This window comes from Acanthopagrus latus, chromosome 21 (assembly GCF_904848185.1).
Source record: "Acanthopagrus latus isolate v.2019 chromosome 21, fAcaLat1.1, whole genome shotgun sequence".
In the NCBI taxonomy this organism is placed as follows: Eukaryota; Metazoa; Chordata; class Actinopteri; order Spariformes; family Sparidae; genus Acanthopagrus; species Acanthopagrus latus.
Window position 1 is genome coordinate 18,871,609 of NC_051059.1, and position 18,544 is coordinate 18,890,152.

The 18,544-nt window shown below is 39.9% G+C and overlaps 1 protein-coding gene across 12 annotated transcripts in view; it reads left to right on the forward strand.

The window, feature by feature from the left end:
- The window catches only part of LOC119011443 (oxysterol-binding protein-related protein 1-like), a 22,540-nt gene extending 5,219 nt beyond the window's left edge, over positions 1 to 17,321 (forward strand). For 8 of the 12 annotated variants that reach the window (XM_037084564.1, XM_037084570.1, XM_037084571.1 and 5 more), the window contains 14 exons: positions 423 to 529; positions 7,285 to 7,453; positions 9,535 to 9,727; positions 11,633 to 11,708; positions 12,241 to 12,375; positions 12,490 to 12,587; positions 13,011 to 13,193; positions 13,301 to 13,408; positions 13,678 to 13,767; positions 13,985 to 14,111; positions 14,751 to 14,867; positions 15,206 to 15,329; positions 15,431 to 15,521; positions 16,052 to 17,321. In XM_037084564.1, coding sequence (XP_036940459.1) covers positions 423 to 529; positions 7,285 to 7,453; positions 9,535 to 9,727; positions 11,633 to 11,708; positions 12,241 to 12,375; positions 12,490 to 12,587; positions 13,011 to 13,193; positions 13,301 to 13,408; positions 13,678 to 13,767; positions 13,985 to 14,111; positions 14,751 to 14,867; positions 15,206 to 15,329; positions 15,431 to 15,521; positions 16,052 to 16,154 — 1,721 coding nt within the window. In that variant the 3' untranslated portion in view covers positions 16,155 to 17,321. Of the gene's footprint in view, positions 1 to 422; positions 530 to 7,284; positions 7,454 to 9,534; positions 9,728 to 11,632; positions 11,709 to 12,240; positions 12,376 to 12,489; positions 12,588 to 13,010; positions 13,194 to 13,300; positions 13,409 to 13,677; positions 13,768 to 13,984; positions 14,112 to 14,538; positions 14,672 to 14,750; positions 14,868 to 15,205; positions 15,330 to 15,430; positions 15,522 to 16,051 lie in introns of those variants that run through there. The other 4 variants (XM_037084565.1, XM_037084567.1, XM_037084569.1 and 1 more) reach the window with 2 other exon arrangements.
- Positions 17,322 to 18,544: the final 1,223 nt, after the last annotated feature.

The following is an 18,544-nucleotide window of genomic DNA, read 5'->3' on the forward strand; positions in this document are numbered from 1 at the left end:
GAGCTGAAAATAGTTATACATTCAATATTTAGTTAATGCACAGAAAATTAAATGCTCTGATCATGGCGCACCAGCCGACAGTGCTCCTCCATTAGTCCCAAGAAAAAGATGAGGGGTTGAAAAGAATGGAAAATATTACATTTAAAATCTGTTCTGCTTTTCTGTGTTTCATTTCAGTACATTGCAAATTGTGAAATACAAGGTTGTGGATTGTTGGTCATACAAAACCACTAATCTCAACATGGGTTCTGGGACACTGAGTTGAGCGTTCGTTCATTTACATGTTTATTCTCTGATATTTTGTCAACAGAATGATTAATAATAGTCAACAGAGTAATCAGTGTTAAGAAGAACTGTTAGCTGCAGCCAAGTTTATGCATCTACACTATAAAAAATATATTAATTTTATTATTTTTCCAAAGCATTGGCTGGCCCTCTGTTACTGAAAGCCAAAGAGACCAGTGAGCTCTCCAGTGAAACCTGTGCTTCTCTCCATCTGTGCCTTGAACTGCTGTCAAAACAGGAGGAGGTAGGAAAGCATCTTCATCGTCTTAATTTAGCCTGTATGAGCATTTGCACAAGGTTTAGCAAACTAACAAGCACCAAACAACACAGATGACTTTGGAATTGATCCATCGCCATACCATTCCTCACACATAATGAAATACAACCAGGGCCATTAAAACTTTACAAAGATGTATCTTATCACTGTTGTGAACCAGTGTTGGCACAATGCAGGACACATACATTGTGCAGTCTTGCACTTCATTTTTCTTTTTGCCTTTTTTTTTTTTCAATTAGCTGCAGCTGACTGAGCATGTATGAATCTTCATCTCATTGACACTCATATCCTCACCCATGTACTGCGCTCCTATTGGCTGTCTAAATAATCTTGAATGATTACCAAATCCTCAAGCTCCTCCTCTTTACGTTAGCCCCACTCATACCAATCAGGTTTGAAGTTTGTGCATACAAATGTCCCTGTCCCAGTGGCTGCACAGTGCCCTTGCTGGAACAATTGAACTATGTGGTAATCACTGGCACGTCTGTAGGAAGGACACAGGCAAGATCCGCTTTTATGCTTAGGTCTGCACTCAGCTTGTGGATCAGCATAGACACACACACACACACACACACACACCCTTGGAGTTGGATCCACACACTCCCGCTCCAGGGAAAGCCTGTGCATTGAGCGACGCAACTGAAGCGCGTGCATATTCACAGGCTCAGCTGGAGATACATGCATTTGCCCTCACACAGTGAAAACACACACTCGCAGGCACACTTCCACATGCCAGAGCATCCGAACACAGAGGGAAGAGGAGACAGAGACGACACTCTCACCCGATATCTGCTCAGGTATAAAACAAACACTTGTGTCTTGTATCTCGTCGTTTTTTAGAATCAGCTAAATGACCTGACTGTGTTGAAATGTGCGGTTCCCTGATGACTTACTGTAACGTGTTTGAAGTTTAGTACAGATGAGATTTAGTATCATCTTTTTAGTATGTTTTAGATATTAAAGCTGGTCTGAAGCATTAGCTTAGGCAGAAAGCTGTTCATCAATATGCAGAGATCATTCCTGGGATTTAATGAACTGGATTTAGCATGTGAAAGTGAGCATGTTTGAAGTGATGCTTAACGCTACACTGCTCAATGCATCTTTTTTAATGAGATCAATTTATAATGTAATGAATTCAGTCAATGTAAGAGCACAGTGAGGGATAGATTAAATTGCATTGTGGATTATCTAATACAGTGATATGTAAATATTGTGTGTTTTAAACATTTTTATGCTTTAAGATCTGAGAGACGATTTCACACTTACTTGTCTCACTACCAATTTCTTTGAAATTGACTCAGCACAATAGCACATTAAGATGCGGAGACTTTCTGCTAATTGCTGGTTATATTATGGTCTGTACTGCAGCTCTTTTATTGTAAAACCATTAGCAAAGAAGGAATTAAGAGTGTGTGTGTGTGTGTGTGTGTGTGTGTATGTATGTGTGTGTGTGTGTATGTATGTATATGTGTATGTATGTATATGTGTATGTGTGTATATATATATATCTATAGATATATATATATATATATATATATACATATATATATATATATATATATATATATATATATATATATATATATATATATATATATATATAAATATAATATAAAAAATATGAGAGAGAGAGACACCACTGAGAACACTTTTGTCTCCGTATGTGATTTTGTATATTTAGGTGAAGATAACTGAATTAATTCTGCATCAATAGAGTAAACTCCTCTTTGCAAGTCATCTGGATATAACACAACAGTGGCTAAATGCAGCATGTTAATGTGGACCGGCTCCAGCTGCTGTCCTGTCACAAGAAATAACCCAGCATTGTCATAACAGGGAGGCTGAGAACATTCATAGCAGTGCAGAAAGCATTTAAGTCTTAATGACAATGGACACTGAATACATTTCAAACAACCAGATGGTGTTAAAGGAAGAAAATGGCTTAACAAGCATGTTGAAGCATGCGTTACATGCATGGGTCTCATGCTGATCTGACACTACTACGTCTTCTAACTGGATTATATTTCCTACCCTGCTGAGATTGGCTGTATTAAGCAGTATTAACTCTAATCCCATATACCCATTGTCCCACCGCAGATGTCTCTATTTGCTGCCATGTACATATTTGTTTCCTGCAGTACATAAAATCCAGTAATCACGTGTGGTTGTAATTCTTATTTGACAAAAGGGCAGATGTGAAATAGTCTTGAAGCAGTTACAGTGTTGCCCTTCAGCGAGAGTGTTGTGACCCATTTCACCGTCTGCTGCAGAACTAAAGTATGCTAATGAGAGTGCCACATTTATACAGTACATGCAGGGCACAGTGTGACTGGTTTGTGACTACACACAGCATCTAAAGAGGAGACATTTGTGCTGCTCACTTGGCTTCTGACTAAAATGTTGTCGTGAAGACTGAGCTGTGGATAGACAGTCCTGCACAGAAACTCTCCCGGGGATTGTGACAGTAACACACACACAGATTTATAAGCCCAACCTAGGCAGCAGGCTTCCACACCTGTCAAGAAAACAAATGGAGGCTTACAGCATGAAATCATTAATGGATGACATGCAGATAAGCAGGTCTGTCAGTTTGTATTTCTCTGACGGCAAGAGAAATGGCAGCATGGTAGCCTTATTCACACTGGACACAAAAACTACTAACACGACTAACATCTGGCTTTTGTCTTTTAGCAGAAAAATACAAATCGGCATCCATTCTCGGGTCACATGTCTCTACAATATTTGCAAGTATTTATTGGCTCAAGTTCTAATTAGTTATGATGGAAACATGACACCCAGATGGACCCGCTCATTAGCACTCCTTTTCCTGCGCAGCGCTATGAAGCACTTTAAAGTCGAAGGGCCTCTGTGGAGCTTCTGTGTTATGCTGGAGGCCAGACATCAGTTTACAATAGTGGACTCCATTTCTAATCTAAAGTTAGTTACTGGTGCTCTCTGTTAGTGGAGCAGAGAGCGGCACTGAGAAGCGGCACTCGAGCCTGCATAATGTCACCCTTTGGACTGTCACAGAAAATCAGATCCAAGTCCCTTACAAAAAGTCCACAGTCCAACTTGTAAAAGTTGCCAACCCGTCACATATTGATGCTTCAGGATAGAAGTCTGACCTGACCTACAATCCCAAACCGTCAATATTTGACTAGTTTGGAAACTCAAAGCGAAAATATTAAACGAGTTGGGAATGAGTCTCAAAAATAAACTCTCTTACAAATTAGACGTTTAAACAACTTTAGGAAATCGTCAATAGGCACATTTTTCTCATCACGTTACAATTCGCTCATATATGGCTAGTAAAAAAGTGCTTCGTACATGTAAATAGCTACAAATTGTTAGGTACATAGAAACTTTTCTGTCCGTCAACATCCAAATAGCACTTAAACATAATTCAATCTGCATTTATAGTTGAAAGAGAGACTGAAGTAAAAGTAGCCACTGTAGCATTGTCGACTGTTCCCATGGAAGGTGAAAAAAGGAAGAATCAAAGCGAAAGACAAACTCGTCTCATGGCAATGGGAAAGTAGTCAATCGTTACCTGTGTTTAAAAAAACCTGCATCTTCTCGCCAGTTTTGGCATTAAAATGGTATCAGAAGGCAGACTGTCCTTCAAACCCTTGGAGACTGGAGGGAACACAAAGTACCATTTGACCTTTTATCTGAAACATCCCCACATGGGTAACTGACCGGCCGACTGTCATCTCACACCCAGGAGAGACTTCACTGGGCACAGCTAAATGTGCTTAGCTCTCTGCACTGACATCCTTCTTTATCAGGAGATATGTATAAAAGGCGAAAGTGTCAACCGTATCTCTTTGAATTATGACCTTTCAGCGAAGGGTGTGTATGGATAGAGAAGTACCTGCAAGCATTTCTGTGTAATTGGTTTCTGGGTCTCTTTGCTGCACCGATTCTCACGTCACGCTCGAATGGAATCATTTTTTAGCTCCCAGCCATCATAGTCATGTACAGTTTGATGCAGTTTGTTACAGTTACAGAGTACTGTAAAGACCTATAATAAATTCACCTCTGTGATTAGCTTCCCCTTCAGCAGAGAAAACAACATTTAGAACAAAGTGAAAGTGGTACCCTGTGGGGTGTTGGCCAAGGAGAAGCTTTCCTCCCAGGCTTCGGCAACAGCCATTGCACACTGCCTCAGCAGGGCTTAAAATAGCGCTGTTTGTGCTCAGGCGAGAGGATGCAGTGAGAGCAAAAGAGCTGGGATAGTTACACAACAAAGTGTTCTGTCCCTGGGTGGGCTCTTAAGCCAAGTGCCTGGGACAGACATAGCGAGCTCATTTACTTTACACCATACATATAAAAAGAGGCTTCCATTGACGATTCCCCTTTTTTCTTTTTTTCTTTTTTTTGGACACACATACGATATGCCGAGTGGTTCTCATTTGTCAGTGTGTTTTGCTGTTGTTAATTAGAAATATGTAAAAAGTGCTATTTTTGCCAAATTGGCAGGTAGTAGCAGAATTTAAAACAATAGGATAACAATGAATATCCAACCACATGATGTGGTTTTAGTTGTTTTCCTTAGCATTAACCTGCTAATTTCTCAGAAACTTGACTTTTTCTGCACAGAATCTGCGTATCTCAAGTGATACTGTATTTTTATGTCTACACATAACACATATGAAAATACAGGATCCCAAGTGTGATGACACCAAGAACAGAAGTGTGAAGTTTATCCTTCACTGTATGTGCTAGACAGCCGCCAAACCTTGTGTGAACGAAGCTGTTTGTTGACTTCTGTCACAGTTCTTCCGTATGTGTACACCGCATGTCTTATTTCAAGTGTACAGAGGTCTATGTAAAGTGAACATGGATAGCTTTAGTGTGGTTGTGGGTTTCTGGTTACGTCAGATGTGTGTTTTTGTCGAAACAGGATGATATATGGCAAGGTTATGAAAGCATCAGTCGGGATAAACTTAATGTAGCTTGAAAGGTTCTGATGAAAGGCGTTTCATGTCCCTCTGCGAGTTTGGATCTGCATTTGGTTGCAAAAGATTCATCCTCACCTTTCTGTACTGTGTGTATAATGAAGGTTTGCTGAGTTAAGCCTTATCATATTATGTATTTCAATCATTTTATTCGCACAATAAACTTCACTGGTAATAGAGGTGTGCCAATCAGATGGCAATAGATTGGAATCAATCAATATTATTTAACAAATGTCTGTATTGACAGCCTTTTGAAGTTTGATATGTCATTCAATATTTTCTCTGCTTCATCCATCATGTGTGGTTGGAATCTGAAGCAGTTTATGTTCCAACTTGGAAAGAACTGCAAAAAACTGTTTGGTAAAAAGCAGGCGGATGAACTGAAACTGTCCATCACACGCGAGATTCAACTGAGCAGTAGGAGAGCTCTACCAGCTGTGCCATTGCTAAATAGAAAATCCTTATATATAATCCAGTTTGCAAAACAGTTAGGGTGATATGCAAAAGGTAAATAGAATGCAATCATTTGGAAATGAACTGTGTTTACAGGACAACAGTTTGATGAAGTGTGGTAATATCATGTGTATATAATCATGTGATTCACAAAGCGGTGAAACAGCCAACTCTCGCTTAGCCTTTCAAGGATGCCCCCGTTATAATAGTATTGCCTGTTACCTTTAGCCTCCAATTTGCTCGTTTACCTGTGGAATATTCCAAACAGATGTTTTTGAGCATTAAACAACTCTGTCTTTTGTTTCTGCTGTCCCAACTGGTTTGCCAGTAACACATTCAGAATCAGTACATATTTACAGAACTAATCAATGAATTTGATGAGGTAAATTATCAAATATATTGTCTTTGCACTGTTAGACTGAGTATATGTCAAAAAGGATTAGAAAATGATCACATTCTGTTTTAAATCATATTCTGTTGTATAACCTGCTTAGAGCACATCAGCAGATGCGATGGCAGGTGTTTCTTTATGCGCTGCTGTGCCCACAGCACATAATTCTTCAGGCAGTATGAGAGATGAGGATGAACTTTTCGTCTTCAGTAGAAGACACTGGCCCTACTTTGCAGCCTCAGATTTACTGTACAGTGTTATTTACAAGCTCCAATTTCTCTCACGCTGGCTTCCTTCCTCAAGGTGACTCTGGTAGTTTCTCTAAACCGTGGAGGCTCTGCTCCATTTTTATGATTAGTGCATTTCCTTCGCTTTGTAGATGCTTTCTTGCTCTGTGTTTGATACGCAGAAATGGACTGACTTGATGGATATCCTTTTCAAAAAACACTGTTGTTATAGCCATTGTCTTATTCTGTATCATTATTGGTAGCATCTGTGGTTTTTCTTACTTTGCCTGTCTTCAGTTTAGATAGTAATGGGTGCACAAACAGAAGCGATTGGCAATAGGAAACACTGATCTGGTCTGTCCCACAGTGGCCTAGCTCAGGTTGCTCTGAAGGGACACTCAATCCTGGGCTACAGAGCTCTCAGAGACTGGGGTGTTTGGTTCCGATGGGAGGAAACCAGATCTGTAGGCAGGGTTAGAACAATGACCATCAGAATCACAAAGACGCACACAATGTGGCAGTGACAGGAACAGATCAATACTTTCATATCAATCAAACCATCAGTCTGTCACTAATTTTCCAGCAATACTGTCTACACTATACGCACGTAGGGTCAAAAATAAATGAGCTCATCCGCTTCATTTAATGATCTCATCTCTGTGTTTTATTTGACTGGTGGTCCTGTGTTAGCAGGGTTGGAGTCTGAAGTTGGAGCAGGAGGAGGAGAAGAACAAAGCTCTGACAGAGGCTCTGCAGACATTGGCGACTGAGCACCACGAACTCCAGAAGTCCCTGTGTAAGAGAAGGAGGTCTAGTCTCAGTACCCTCACTGGAGATGACTTCTATGACGCTGTGTCAGGTCAGCAGCCCCTGAGGTGGACAGTCAGTGAAGTATTCAAGAAGTCTTTATCTTACTGGGGTGATCAGACCATCATTACAGTGCTGCATGTAGTGTCCGTGCCAGATCATAAATTTGGCGAATTAAGTCTGAAGCGGCATCTGAAGCACTTTGTTCTCGAGTAATTTTATGCTTCTTACTTCTTTTACTAATGGTGCCCATACTGAGCTAAATGACTTGTTCACAGAGTAGTGCTTGTTTCACCCACTGCAAAGTATTACATGTAGAGGTTTTGTCGTCTCAAGGAAAACTTCCACATGTAGGTCCCGTTTTGCTCATACCATGATGTGTGTGAGTGTACATGCAGTCGACAGACAGTCTGGAGCCTATCACAGATATATCGGTATTCGTATAGATATTGCCTGACATGCTATGACATGAATACTTTTTCTTCTTTTTCTTCTAACTATGATGCAGAAAAAGATGCATGGCTAATTTATAATTACTAAATTCCCAATGGGTTTACTGTTTCAATGCTTTGATGTCATTTTGGACAATAAAGTTTATTACTAAAATCTTATATATTGAACAGGTTATAGATCCATAACAGCATTTTTTACTCTTACATATTCCTGCTGAATTGATTTATTGCAGTAAAGCACAAAGAAGCCCAGCAATGTGCCAACAAAGGTAGGGAAGAAGAAAAATGCTTGGTAGCTTGCAAACATGGATGGAAACAATATCAGATTTTACCAAACAAATGGGCACAACACAACAATTTTGTCAGGCCTGAATGTAAACATAACTTTAAGAAATGTTTTTACAATCAGTTCTCACTTCACTTACAGAAGAATAAGCATAGCTTTGCTGTTTGTGTGGTTGTACTAGATGCCACTCAGTCGATTGGCACTCTGTCTCTGAGATTGCCCAGACAGCATCGCCACTGTCCTCCTCTCTTATCCCCAAGGGTAATAAGATGGTGATTAGCCTGACACTCTTACTGCTGTAGTTGTTCAAATACAGTCATTATTAGAGGTCCAATGTGTGCCTTTTCATGTTCATCGTAGGAGAAGGTGAGGTGAAGCGTATTCAGTTAGTTGCAATCTGCAGCCTCAGACAGTTTTTACAGCACTGTTGTTCACTATATACAGTATACAGTTATAGTGAATAGTACACTTCTTTCTACAAAATGTTATATAATTATTTAATATTTATATAGCACATTTATGCAAAGCACTTTATAATTATTCTTCTGCTCATTCACCCACAGTCACACACTGATGGCAGCGAGATACCACGCAGGGGGCTGGCCTGACCAACTGTAGCAATTTGGGGTTCAATGTCTTGCCCAAGGACAATTGGATATATAGACAACAGGAGGTCAGGGACTGAACCTCCAACCCTGTGATCAGTGCACGCTCTGCCTCTTGAGCCATAGCCGCCCACTGTGGACCGATCTTTCTCTGGAATTATTGCATTATTCATAGATGGCTCTGAGTTATCTACTAGCCAGACACACACTGCCCTTAGACTCAGAAGAATTACACACTGAGCTGAGTGTGTAAAACCCAGTCACGTGTTTCTGTTTATAGAGATGATCTTCATGAAGCTGTGTTGTATCTTGAACACAGTGCAAAGGGTGCAACCATGCAGCAGTCTGATTTTTTTATTTTTTTTATTTCTGTATACATGTACTTATTATAAGCACTCAGACCAGCATAGGCAAACACTAGACTATTCTCCCCTTCCTTTGTATATGTGAGTATGTGTACCGTCAATGAGAGTGCTGGATAGTGGGAGGAGTAGCATTCAGCAAGCATAGAGCAAACAATGTTGTAGGAAATGAAGCCTCTGTGTGGCCTCTCATTGGAACATAATCCTCAGGTGGGGTTTGGCTGGCAGCAGGGAGGAGGGGGGGGGGACTGGAGAGGAACTCAAGCACTCAAGTGCTTTATTTGTGGACAGTGCACTGTTCAAGCCGCAGCTTTTCTGAGCTGGGCCACTTAAACCTGCATGTATGTATTTATGTATGCATGTGTGAGTGTTCTTGACCTGGCACACTTGGCATGACCTGGCGTCTGCTCCCTGTCGTCATCCCACAGAGTCGGAGTCTGAACTGTCTGTGAGCGGCTTCCTGTCTGTGGCCAGCTACTCCTGTGAAGAGGACGAGGGGAGAGACACCCCCCTTCTCAGCAGCCTCTGCCATCCCAGCGCACTCAGGGGGCCTACCGGAATGTCAGGGGAGGGTGACCATGGCAACCAACCAGCCCAGTACAATGGAGTCAAGAAGCACAGGTGGGACACGCTCCAGTTATGATGTCATGCTTGTTTACTGGCTTAAAAGATGGGAAGGAGACGAGTGGAAATGTAATGTCGGCCATGCTGAGTGCTCTCCAGACAACCTGTCCACTGTTTGTTACATGCAAAGCTTTGTTTAAAAGGATTATCACTATTATTGGAATATCATTTTACATTGCTGAGCAATTTAAAAAAGCATATATGTGACTTTTTAGTATGTTTGTCTGACCACAGTTTGCAGACATTAATCAGCAAGACGATAGGTCAGTGAATGGCAGAGTCTGTGTAATCAGATCCTACCTTTCCACTCCAGCCTGTTTTTGTCGTCGGGTGTTTTTGTTTGAGCACCCAATCCACAGAGAATAGCCTGTCTTGTTTTTCCTGTCGGATCCAGCCCTCCAAGCGAACAAGTAGCACTCGGTGCTCAGTGGTGGTAGTGGTGGGGAGTTTCGTGAAGATTTGACAATCTCTTTCATTTCTGCGGATGCTGATTCTGGCTTGGCCTTTCTTCCTTAATCCAACAAGTGATCCATGAATAATTTAGTATGTGCTGGCTCAGAGTAGGAGTTGGAGGAGAGAGGACTGACTGGTCGGCTAGTTCTGTCTGTGTGCGTGTGTGCTTTGTGCATTAAAGATGTATGAGGTGTCTGTTTATTTGGAATTACTCCTGTCATTCAAAGTCTGTCCCTGGTTGCCCATAGACAGGCCTAAGTCTAGTTGTTGAACATTTCTCTCAATGTTTACCTTTCTATGACGACACCGAACCACAAAATAACGTGTTGTTGACACAAGTGTACAGCAGTGCCATGTTTTATTTTATGCATGTTTGAAGAGCTCAACGATGGACAGTATTTGCTTTGAGACATAGATGCTAAGCATGTTCATGTGTATGGATAATCCTATCTGATTTCCATTTTATTTATTTTTTAGAAAGCCTGAAACATGAGAATGATAACTCATGAGGATCATCATTTTTGTGTTCCAGTGACCAAAGATCTCAGACATACAAGTTTAGTTTCATTTGAACATAGAAAACCCTGTTACCATATTTCAGTTTTTTGAAATCCGGGAAAAGAAATCTATGTAAAAATACATTTTTGGGGGCGAATCTGTAGGAACACAAACTAGGCCACAAGTACAGTGTGCCATGCATCACTGCTCTGCTCATCCTACAGATATAGCAAACCCCCACCCCCCTACCTCTCTGTTTATTTAGCTGAAGTAATGGCTTTTATTTGTGCGGTTGCCTCAGCTCTCAGTTTTAAACAAGAACACCATCTGCCTCCAGTCGGCATACCTGTAAAACAGTCCACGCTACAGTTAGCTAGGCTGGAAGATAAACTGAGTCACATAACAAAGCAGATGAAGTCATGAAGCAAAGGCAGAGGAAGTTTTGGTGTGAATGTAATTATCTGGTAAAAGTGAGTGTTTTTGTGCCCAGTTTTATATGCAAAAAGATCAATTTAAGACCTCTTATAACCATCAAACCAACATACACATGCAGTTGTACATCCAGTCATGAGTATTGCATGAGGCTTGATCAGAGCAGCTGAAAGCTCATTAGCTTACAGGTGTCAGATGACTTTGTTCCCAAATGGTGGTTCAAGCTATCTTGTCCTAGCAGCGTGCAGCAGACAAAACACTGTGTGGTTTACCCAATACTTGGATGAGGTATTGGATTTTTGCTGAGTGCCATATTAGAACAGTAAATAATTTTGAGTGTGGAGGAGATGAGATCACATGCCCTCAGGCTTCAGCGTCTGCCTGCTATAAATTGCACACTTGACACAAAATAAACAATCGAATGATTCTCATCTTTGGAAATTGCTGTATTTACTCATAGATGGATATCATGGCACTGATACAAATAGCTGATGGTATTTCTCCCTCATTGGCCAACAGATCATGTTTACCGGCTCCCATGTTCTCCAGGAATGATGTCAGCATCTGGAGTATCCTGAAAAAATGCATCGGCATGGTGAGAACAGACAGATTTATTTATTTATTATGCTGACTTCAGACACAAATGTAGGTAATTGTGAATGATCAGTTTTCGTACTTCATCCTTAACTTATGGTGGCTTTAGGAGTATAATAGTCATTAGTATCAGTGTCTTTGAGTCCTAAGGGATCTCAGTCCTCACTCAGGCTCTGCCAGGATTTAATTACATTTGATAATGTCTATTAATGTTTTTTCCCCCCAATTAAATGTGGCTAATGATTCATACATCAGCACTTCAGTGGACAGACAGAGATAGATACACAGACTCACATGGGGTATGCAAGAAGAGTGCAGTCATGTGGTTGTTTATCGCACAAGTTTTTTATTCATTAACTGCAAACTACAGCCTGTAGACTTACAGCGTACCACAGATATCAGCTCTATTGTATTGGATTAGATTTTAGAGCTGCACCTAATTACATCGAAACTCAGAGTAGAAATGCACAGTCCTTTGCCTATGTGTCTGTGTCCTCATGGTTTTCTTTTATCTCCTCAAACATCTTTTTCAGGAGTTGTCAAAGATTGCCATGCCTGTGATATTTAATGAGCCTCTGAGTTTCCTGCAGCGGTTGACAGAGTACATGGAGCACACCCACCTCATCCACCAGGCCAATGCCACCACAGACTCTGTCGAGAGGATGAAGGTAGCACAATGCCAATCTTTTCTTTTTTTAATGATAGCAGACACCCAGTATAGTCACTTAAAAATATGCAATATGTTACCTGTAATTTTGTTATCATAAGTCACTGCTCTGTAGTGTGTTGCAGCATTTGCTGTGTCGGCTGTAGCATCGCAGTGGGAGAGGACTGGGAAACCCTTCAACCCACTACTCGGGGAAACCTATGAGCTCATCAGGTAAGACAGCAGGTTGGTCAGTACCTTAAATGCACTAGGGCTGTTAAAATTGCTCCAAAATGACATTTGAATATTCACTCTAAAAAAAAACACTTTCTGCCACTTTGTTTTTCTCGCTGCCATCTCCATCTGCCACAGTTTTTTTCACATCTCACTTTCGGCAGTGAGTGACGCTGTGCAAGTGCGACTCCTGTGACCCGACCCGTCATGCCGTGCACCCACTCGCAAAGCAGCTGCTGATGTGTTTTTTCTCCACAGACAAATATTAATTTTCACAATCGAATCTCCATTTTTTAAAAGATATTCGAATATATATTCAAATTTAAAATATTCCTTGACAGCCCTAAAATGCACACATCTTCAATGAGCACACAAAACCTCTCACTATTAGTAATGACATATAATGTCTCTGTTGTCCTTCAGAGAAGATTTGGGCTTCAGGTGGATATCAGAGCAAGTAAGCCATCACCCTCCAGTCAGTGCCTTTCAAGCTGAAGGCCTCAAGGATGATTTTGTCTTCCATGGCTCCATCTACCCCAAACTCAAGTTTTGGGGAAAGAGCATAGAAGCTGAGCCCAAGGGACTCATCACACTGGAGCTGCCCAAGTGAGTGTGCAGTCTTCAGACTGCTTTGTAAATCTGATTTGATCTCTTGTTAGGGGTTTGCATCATCATTTTTTACTTGTGTACCTTTTGCGTTTTTGTCTATGCAGATATAACGAAGCCTACACCTGGACAAATCCCACCTGCTGTGTCCACAATATAATTGTTGGCCAGCTTTGGATTGAGCAGTACGGCAACGTGGAAGTGATCAATCACAAGTAATTAGAAATCTCCCTTTTCCTCGTGCTGTCCTGTTTGTCTGGAAATGCTTGTTTGCCTGCTTTACTCGCGTGCATGAATATCTTTCCTTCTGTGCTTTGCAGTGCAGTGTTGATCTACTTTCAGATTCAGCTTATTGATCATGGGAGTAGAACTGGGACAGTTGCCGTTAGAATAGGAGAGCAGGATAATTAATGTTTGAAAGCCTCATCTTGCCGAAGGAGAATAGTGCAAGAGAATTCGTTAACAGCCTGTCATCCTGTGGTAGGACTGGAGAGAGATGCAGCATGACGTTCAAGCCCTGTGGCCTCTTTGGAAAAGAGCTCCATAAAGTGGAGGGATATATTCTAGATAAAAGGTATCTTCTCCCTTTAATTAGCAGTGATTTCATTATTGATTGGATGTTTAATATTGCCCCAAAGTTATGTACATTTATAATAATTACTACATTGTTAATTATTTTACATAACAGAACAAGATGTTTATATCAAAGGAGTTTGAAATTGTCAGAGCAGTAATGCTCAGTAATGATGTAACTGAACCTGTTTTATTAATATTTTTGTCTTTGGTTGCAGCAAAAAGAAGCTTTGTGCAATATACGGCAAATGGACTGAATGCTTATACACAGTAGACTGTGCTTCCTTTGATGCCCACAAAAAGACTGACAGGAAGAATTCAGATGATAAAAAGGGAAATAAACAGGTATTCAGTTTTACTGCTTTTAAAATCACGTATGTTCTTTTCCCATTTGGTTTAAATTAAAGGGACATTTCACCCAAAAATACCTTTTTTTTTTTTCTCTTACCTGTAGCACATTTATACATCTAGAGTGTTTTGGTGTGCGTTGCAGATTTTTGGCGATAGCAGCAACGTTTTTAAGCAGTTTCTTGTAGGAACTATTTTCTTTCGGCCATGCCACACAGAGAAAAGCGTGCATCTGCTCATGGACGCGAGGTCTCTTATTGTGACAATGTGGGGTGTGAATATTAATGCCATCCATGAGTAGATGCTCGCTTCCTTCTGGGTGTTGATACGCTTGGCAGGTGTAGTTTAAGGTGTGTGGACTTTCTTGAGTGTTTGGGTCATGATTTCTAGAAAGTGACATTGTTGTTGAATTTTTCCCATTTAGTTTTTGGCTCTTTGGGCACCAAGTGCCATCTAGTTCCATTAGATTCAAGGGAAGGCAGAGCTCCCTACCGCTCATATCTCCAAAACTCTGCAATTCACACCAAAAACATTTTGTTGGATAAATGTTGCCACAGGTAAGAGAAAAAATATGTACTTTTGGTTTTGGGGGTGAAATTTCCCTAAAAGTCGAATGTGGGTATGTGTGTGTCTCAGAGCAGTGTGGATGAGGAGCCAGAAGAGATGCCTCTGCCTGATGCTGAGACAGTGCAGGTCATCCCAGGCAGCGAGCTCATTTGGAGGATAACTCCTCGACCAGACAACTCAGCCAAGGTACGAGGAGACAGGAGAGGGTGGAGGAAGAAAAATGTGTAAATCTAATAAAGAAAGTCTGGCATAAGGGCATAGATAGATAGATAGATAGATAGATAGATAGATAGATAGATAGATAGATAGATAGATAGATAGATAGATAGATAGATAGATAGATAGATAGATAGATAGATAGATAGATAGATAGATAGATAGATTGATTGATTGATTGATTGATTGACCCCCAAGGGGAAATTATGTCATCATAGCAGCAGGTACATTCAAACATGAGGTGTTTTTGTATTATTTGTCATCTATGACAGCAGATATTTTATGGTTGTTTCTTCTCTGTGTGGCAGTTCTATGCATTCTCAACATTCGCAATGCACCTCAATGAGCTGGAGAAGAGCATGGAGGGAGTTATTCCTCTAACAGATAGTCGCCTCAGACCTGACATTCGCGCCATGGAGAATGGAGATATAGGTACAGTTTATGACATAGTTTGTTTGTTTTTTTTTGCCACACCAGCTTAAAAACCATCTGTGGTCCTATCCAGGTTTTCTTTATTGTGCTCTCCTTTACAGATTTGGCAAGTGCAGAGAAGAAGAGACTTGAGGAAAAACAGAGAATGGCCCGGAAAAACCGCACCAAATCATCAGATGACTGGAAAACAAGGTCAGTCACAGGGTAATGGGATGTAATGCCATTGCTTTGATGATATGTTTTTTACTAATTGCCTCCCTTATTGTCTTGTTTTGCCAATTATGCCGCCCCTTTATTATACTTGAGAAGGAATGCTGCACTTGGCCCAAGGTTTGGTTCAGAGCTTTGCTTTATTGCTGTTGCTTTCTTTGGTGTGAAGTGCTGCACTACACCACACCGCCCTCCTCAGGACAAAATGCATAACTGCAATTGTCTGTTTTTCAAGATTCTGGCAGTCATGTCGATGCTGATGTTTGATACTGGATAATTGGTTTTGAACAAGGAAGAATTGTGTTATGCAGTCTGTGCGTGTTTTGACTTGTCTGTGTTTCCCATAAGGCATAAGACACTTTATTTTTCATTGTAGTCATACATTTTTGGTAGCTCTCAGAGACTAGCAGAGATGGAGAAGATAAAAAAAGATAAGAATAACAAGATAAGAAGGATAAGAAATGGAACTGTAATCATATTAAATGATTCTTTTTCTTGTTCAAACTCTGCAGGTGGTTCCAGCAAGGACCCAACCCTCACAACAAAGCTCAGGACTGGCTCTACTTGAAAGGCTACTGGGACAGGAACTACACTCACCTGCCTGACATCTACTAATAAGTAGAAATGCACTCAGATCCATGAATCCATCCAGTTGGATACCTACTTTTACCACCTTTTGGACTTTATCTGCTGTTCTGAGGTTTGTCCTACAACCAGTGTCCTTAAAACACTGAACGGAGCCAGAGGTATATATTCTTAAATAGATGTGTATGAACGGAAAGCACAAAAACTCTCTTTTTGCTTATTTATTACGGTCCTTGACCACTTAAGTATGGTGTAGGCATGTATTGGAAAAACTAGAATGTATTTTAGGAATATTTATATTAATATATATTTGTTAGATAGATGGAGTGTTTAAACGGCAACCTTGGTTTTGTTCCTGGTAGTTTGTCCGTAATTCCTGCTGGTGATGAAAACATTTTACTCATCGGCTTCAGAGCATCGAGGCTACTGCAGACTGCTACAATGGAGTGCATGATGCATCCTGAGCATACTCATTACAGGTTTATTTAACTCTTATTCTATTATTCATTCTATAATTCATTGCAGAGTATTAATAAGGGAACAGTTAGAGAATACATGCCTTGAAGTACAATGAGTGTTGCAGATAATTAGTATTTGACTGGATGTGTTCAAAATCTGCTGATTGTTAATCTCTGTCTTGCCATTCGTCTTCAGAGCTGATGATGGTGAGTAAATTGATACCACATCAGATGAGAATCACGGAAACTACCACAGAAATAAGACTTAGGTTTTCAAGATAAAATGAATGTTTAAATCATCATTAAGCCCTCAACTATGTACTGTATAGAAGTGTATAGAGACTAACGGAGTTGCACATGAGTCTACCTGACTGTAGATACTGTAGCACTTTTTACTCTACTGAAGCAGGGACACTGGCTCTGCACTTATAGGTGTGTGTGTGTGTGTGTGTGTGTGTGCGTGTGTAAAAAGGTCTTGCCATAGTTAAAGTATAATTATATTCCCAGTGCTGTTGATCTAATTGAAATCTAACACCTCAATAAATGCATGTGCGTCACTATAACTATGCAAGCCTTACCTCCTTCACACTCAAGCACTGAATATACCTTTTTTCATGTTGTGGATAGCTGCTATAAGTTTTAGTTGTTTTTTTGTTTTTTTTTCCTGGTATCACTCTTTTGGATATCAATACAGAATTTCTATTGTTGCTAAATAAAAGCTTAATGTTAGTTGAACTAATTTGGTTTTGTGCGATCGTTTGTCTTTTTTTAACTGTATGCCATCCACCCCACTGCCTTGTCTACCACAGGCCATGTCCTACTTATCATTCCCTAAGCAACCCATCATAAAATGTGTCTTGGCCTTTCTGTTTTAGTGATTCACCTCCAAAATTATGCACTGTTCTTTCTCAAATTCATCCATGGATCCCTCGGGGATCTGCAAAATCCAGATTGAAATTCATGGCAGAGGTTCAACCGGCCTGTGTGAACAATTATTGCTTTTATGTTTTGCCATTTTAAAATACACAGTCACTAGTTTATCGAGGGCACCTGGTCAAAAATGAATGCAGCCTAATAAACAGCAGTCTGGCAATAAATCCATCCTACACAGAGGTTATACTATTCAGGTTTTGTTCTGAACTCTGTCAGAGGTGTTGATTAAGTGTTGTTGTGATGCAGTTGAACTGTATTACGGTGGGAGTGAAAGGTGATTCTAATATTTTATCCATGCCATTAATATTGAGGGAGGACAAATGCAGTAGATACTCTCTGTGGCTCATGTGTGAGTACAGTGTGTTTAAGTTGTTGCAATGACTGATGGTTAACATCAGTCACGTTTTTGTCAGTTATTTTAAGATCATTAATATGACTTTTTAGTGACCATTATAATAAATGATACATTTATAGCCAATTTAAAATTTTGATAAGTTATTTTACCATCATCAGAGTTTAATAAATGGTTTATAAAGCATTGCATTGTTTTTGTTTACAGTGAAATAACTTGTCGAGTTTAATTAACTATAAATTAACCATTTGTTTCACAATGTATAATATGTATTAGAGATGTTAATTATTTGCCATTAAAAATTAAACTGATTACAAATGCATCAACTGACAAATACAGACACAAATAAATCAAGAAGAGCTATTTGTTGTATAAAATCACATAAAGAAGTTCCACACTTGCTGATAAATACATTTTAGTTGTCTCAGTTTGTGTCAGATTTTATTGGGTCTATTTGATTACAATGAAGTCATTATTTTGTGTAAATTAGTATAATTCAAAAGACTTGGTGTTACATTTGTTTAACTTTATACATAATACTAAATATTTTGTATATTATTAGTGATAAACTGATAATCCATTGTTAAAGTGCTTAAAATGTGCATCCCTCATAAGTATTAATCATGTGCACACTGGTGTCTAACTCCAATATAATAACTTTAATCAAGTCAAGTGAG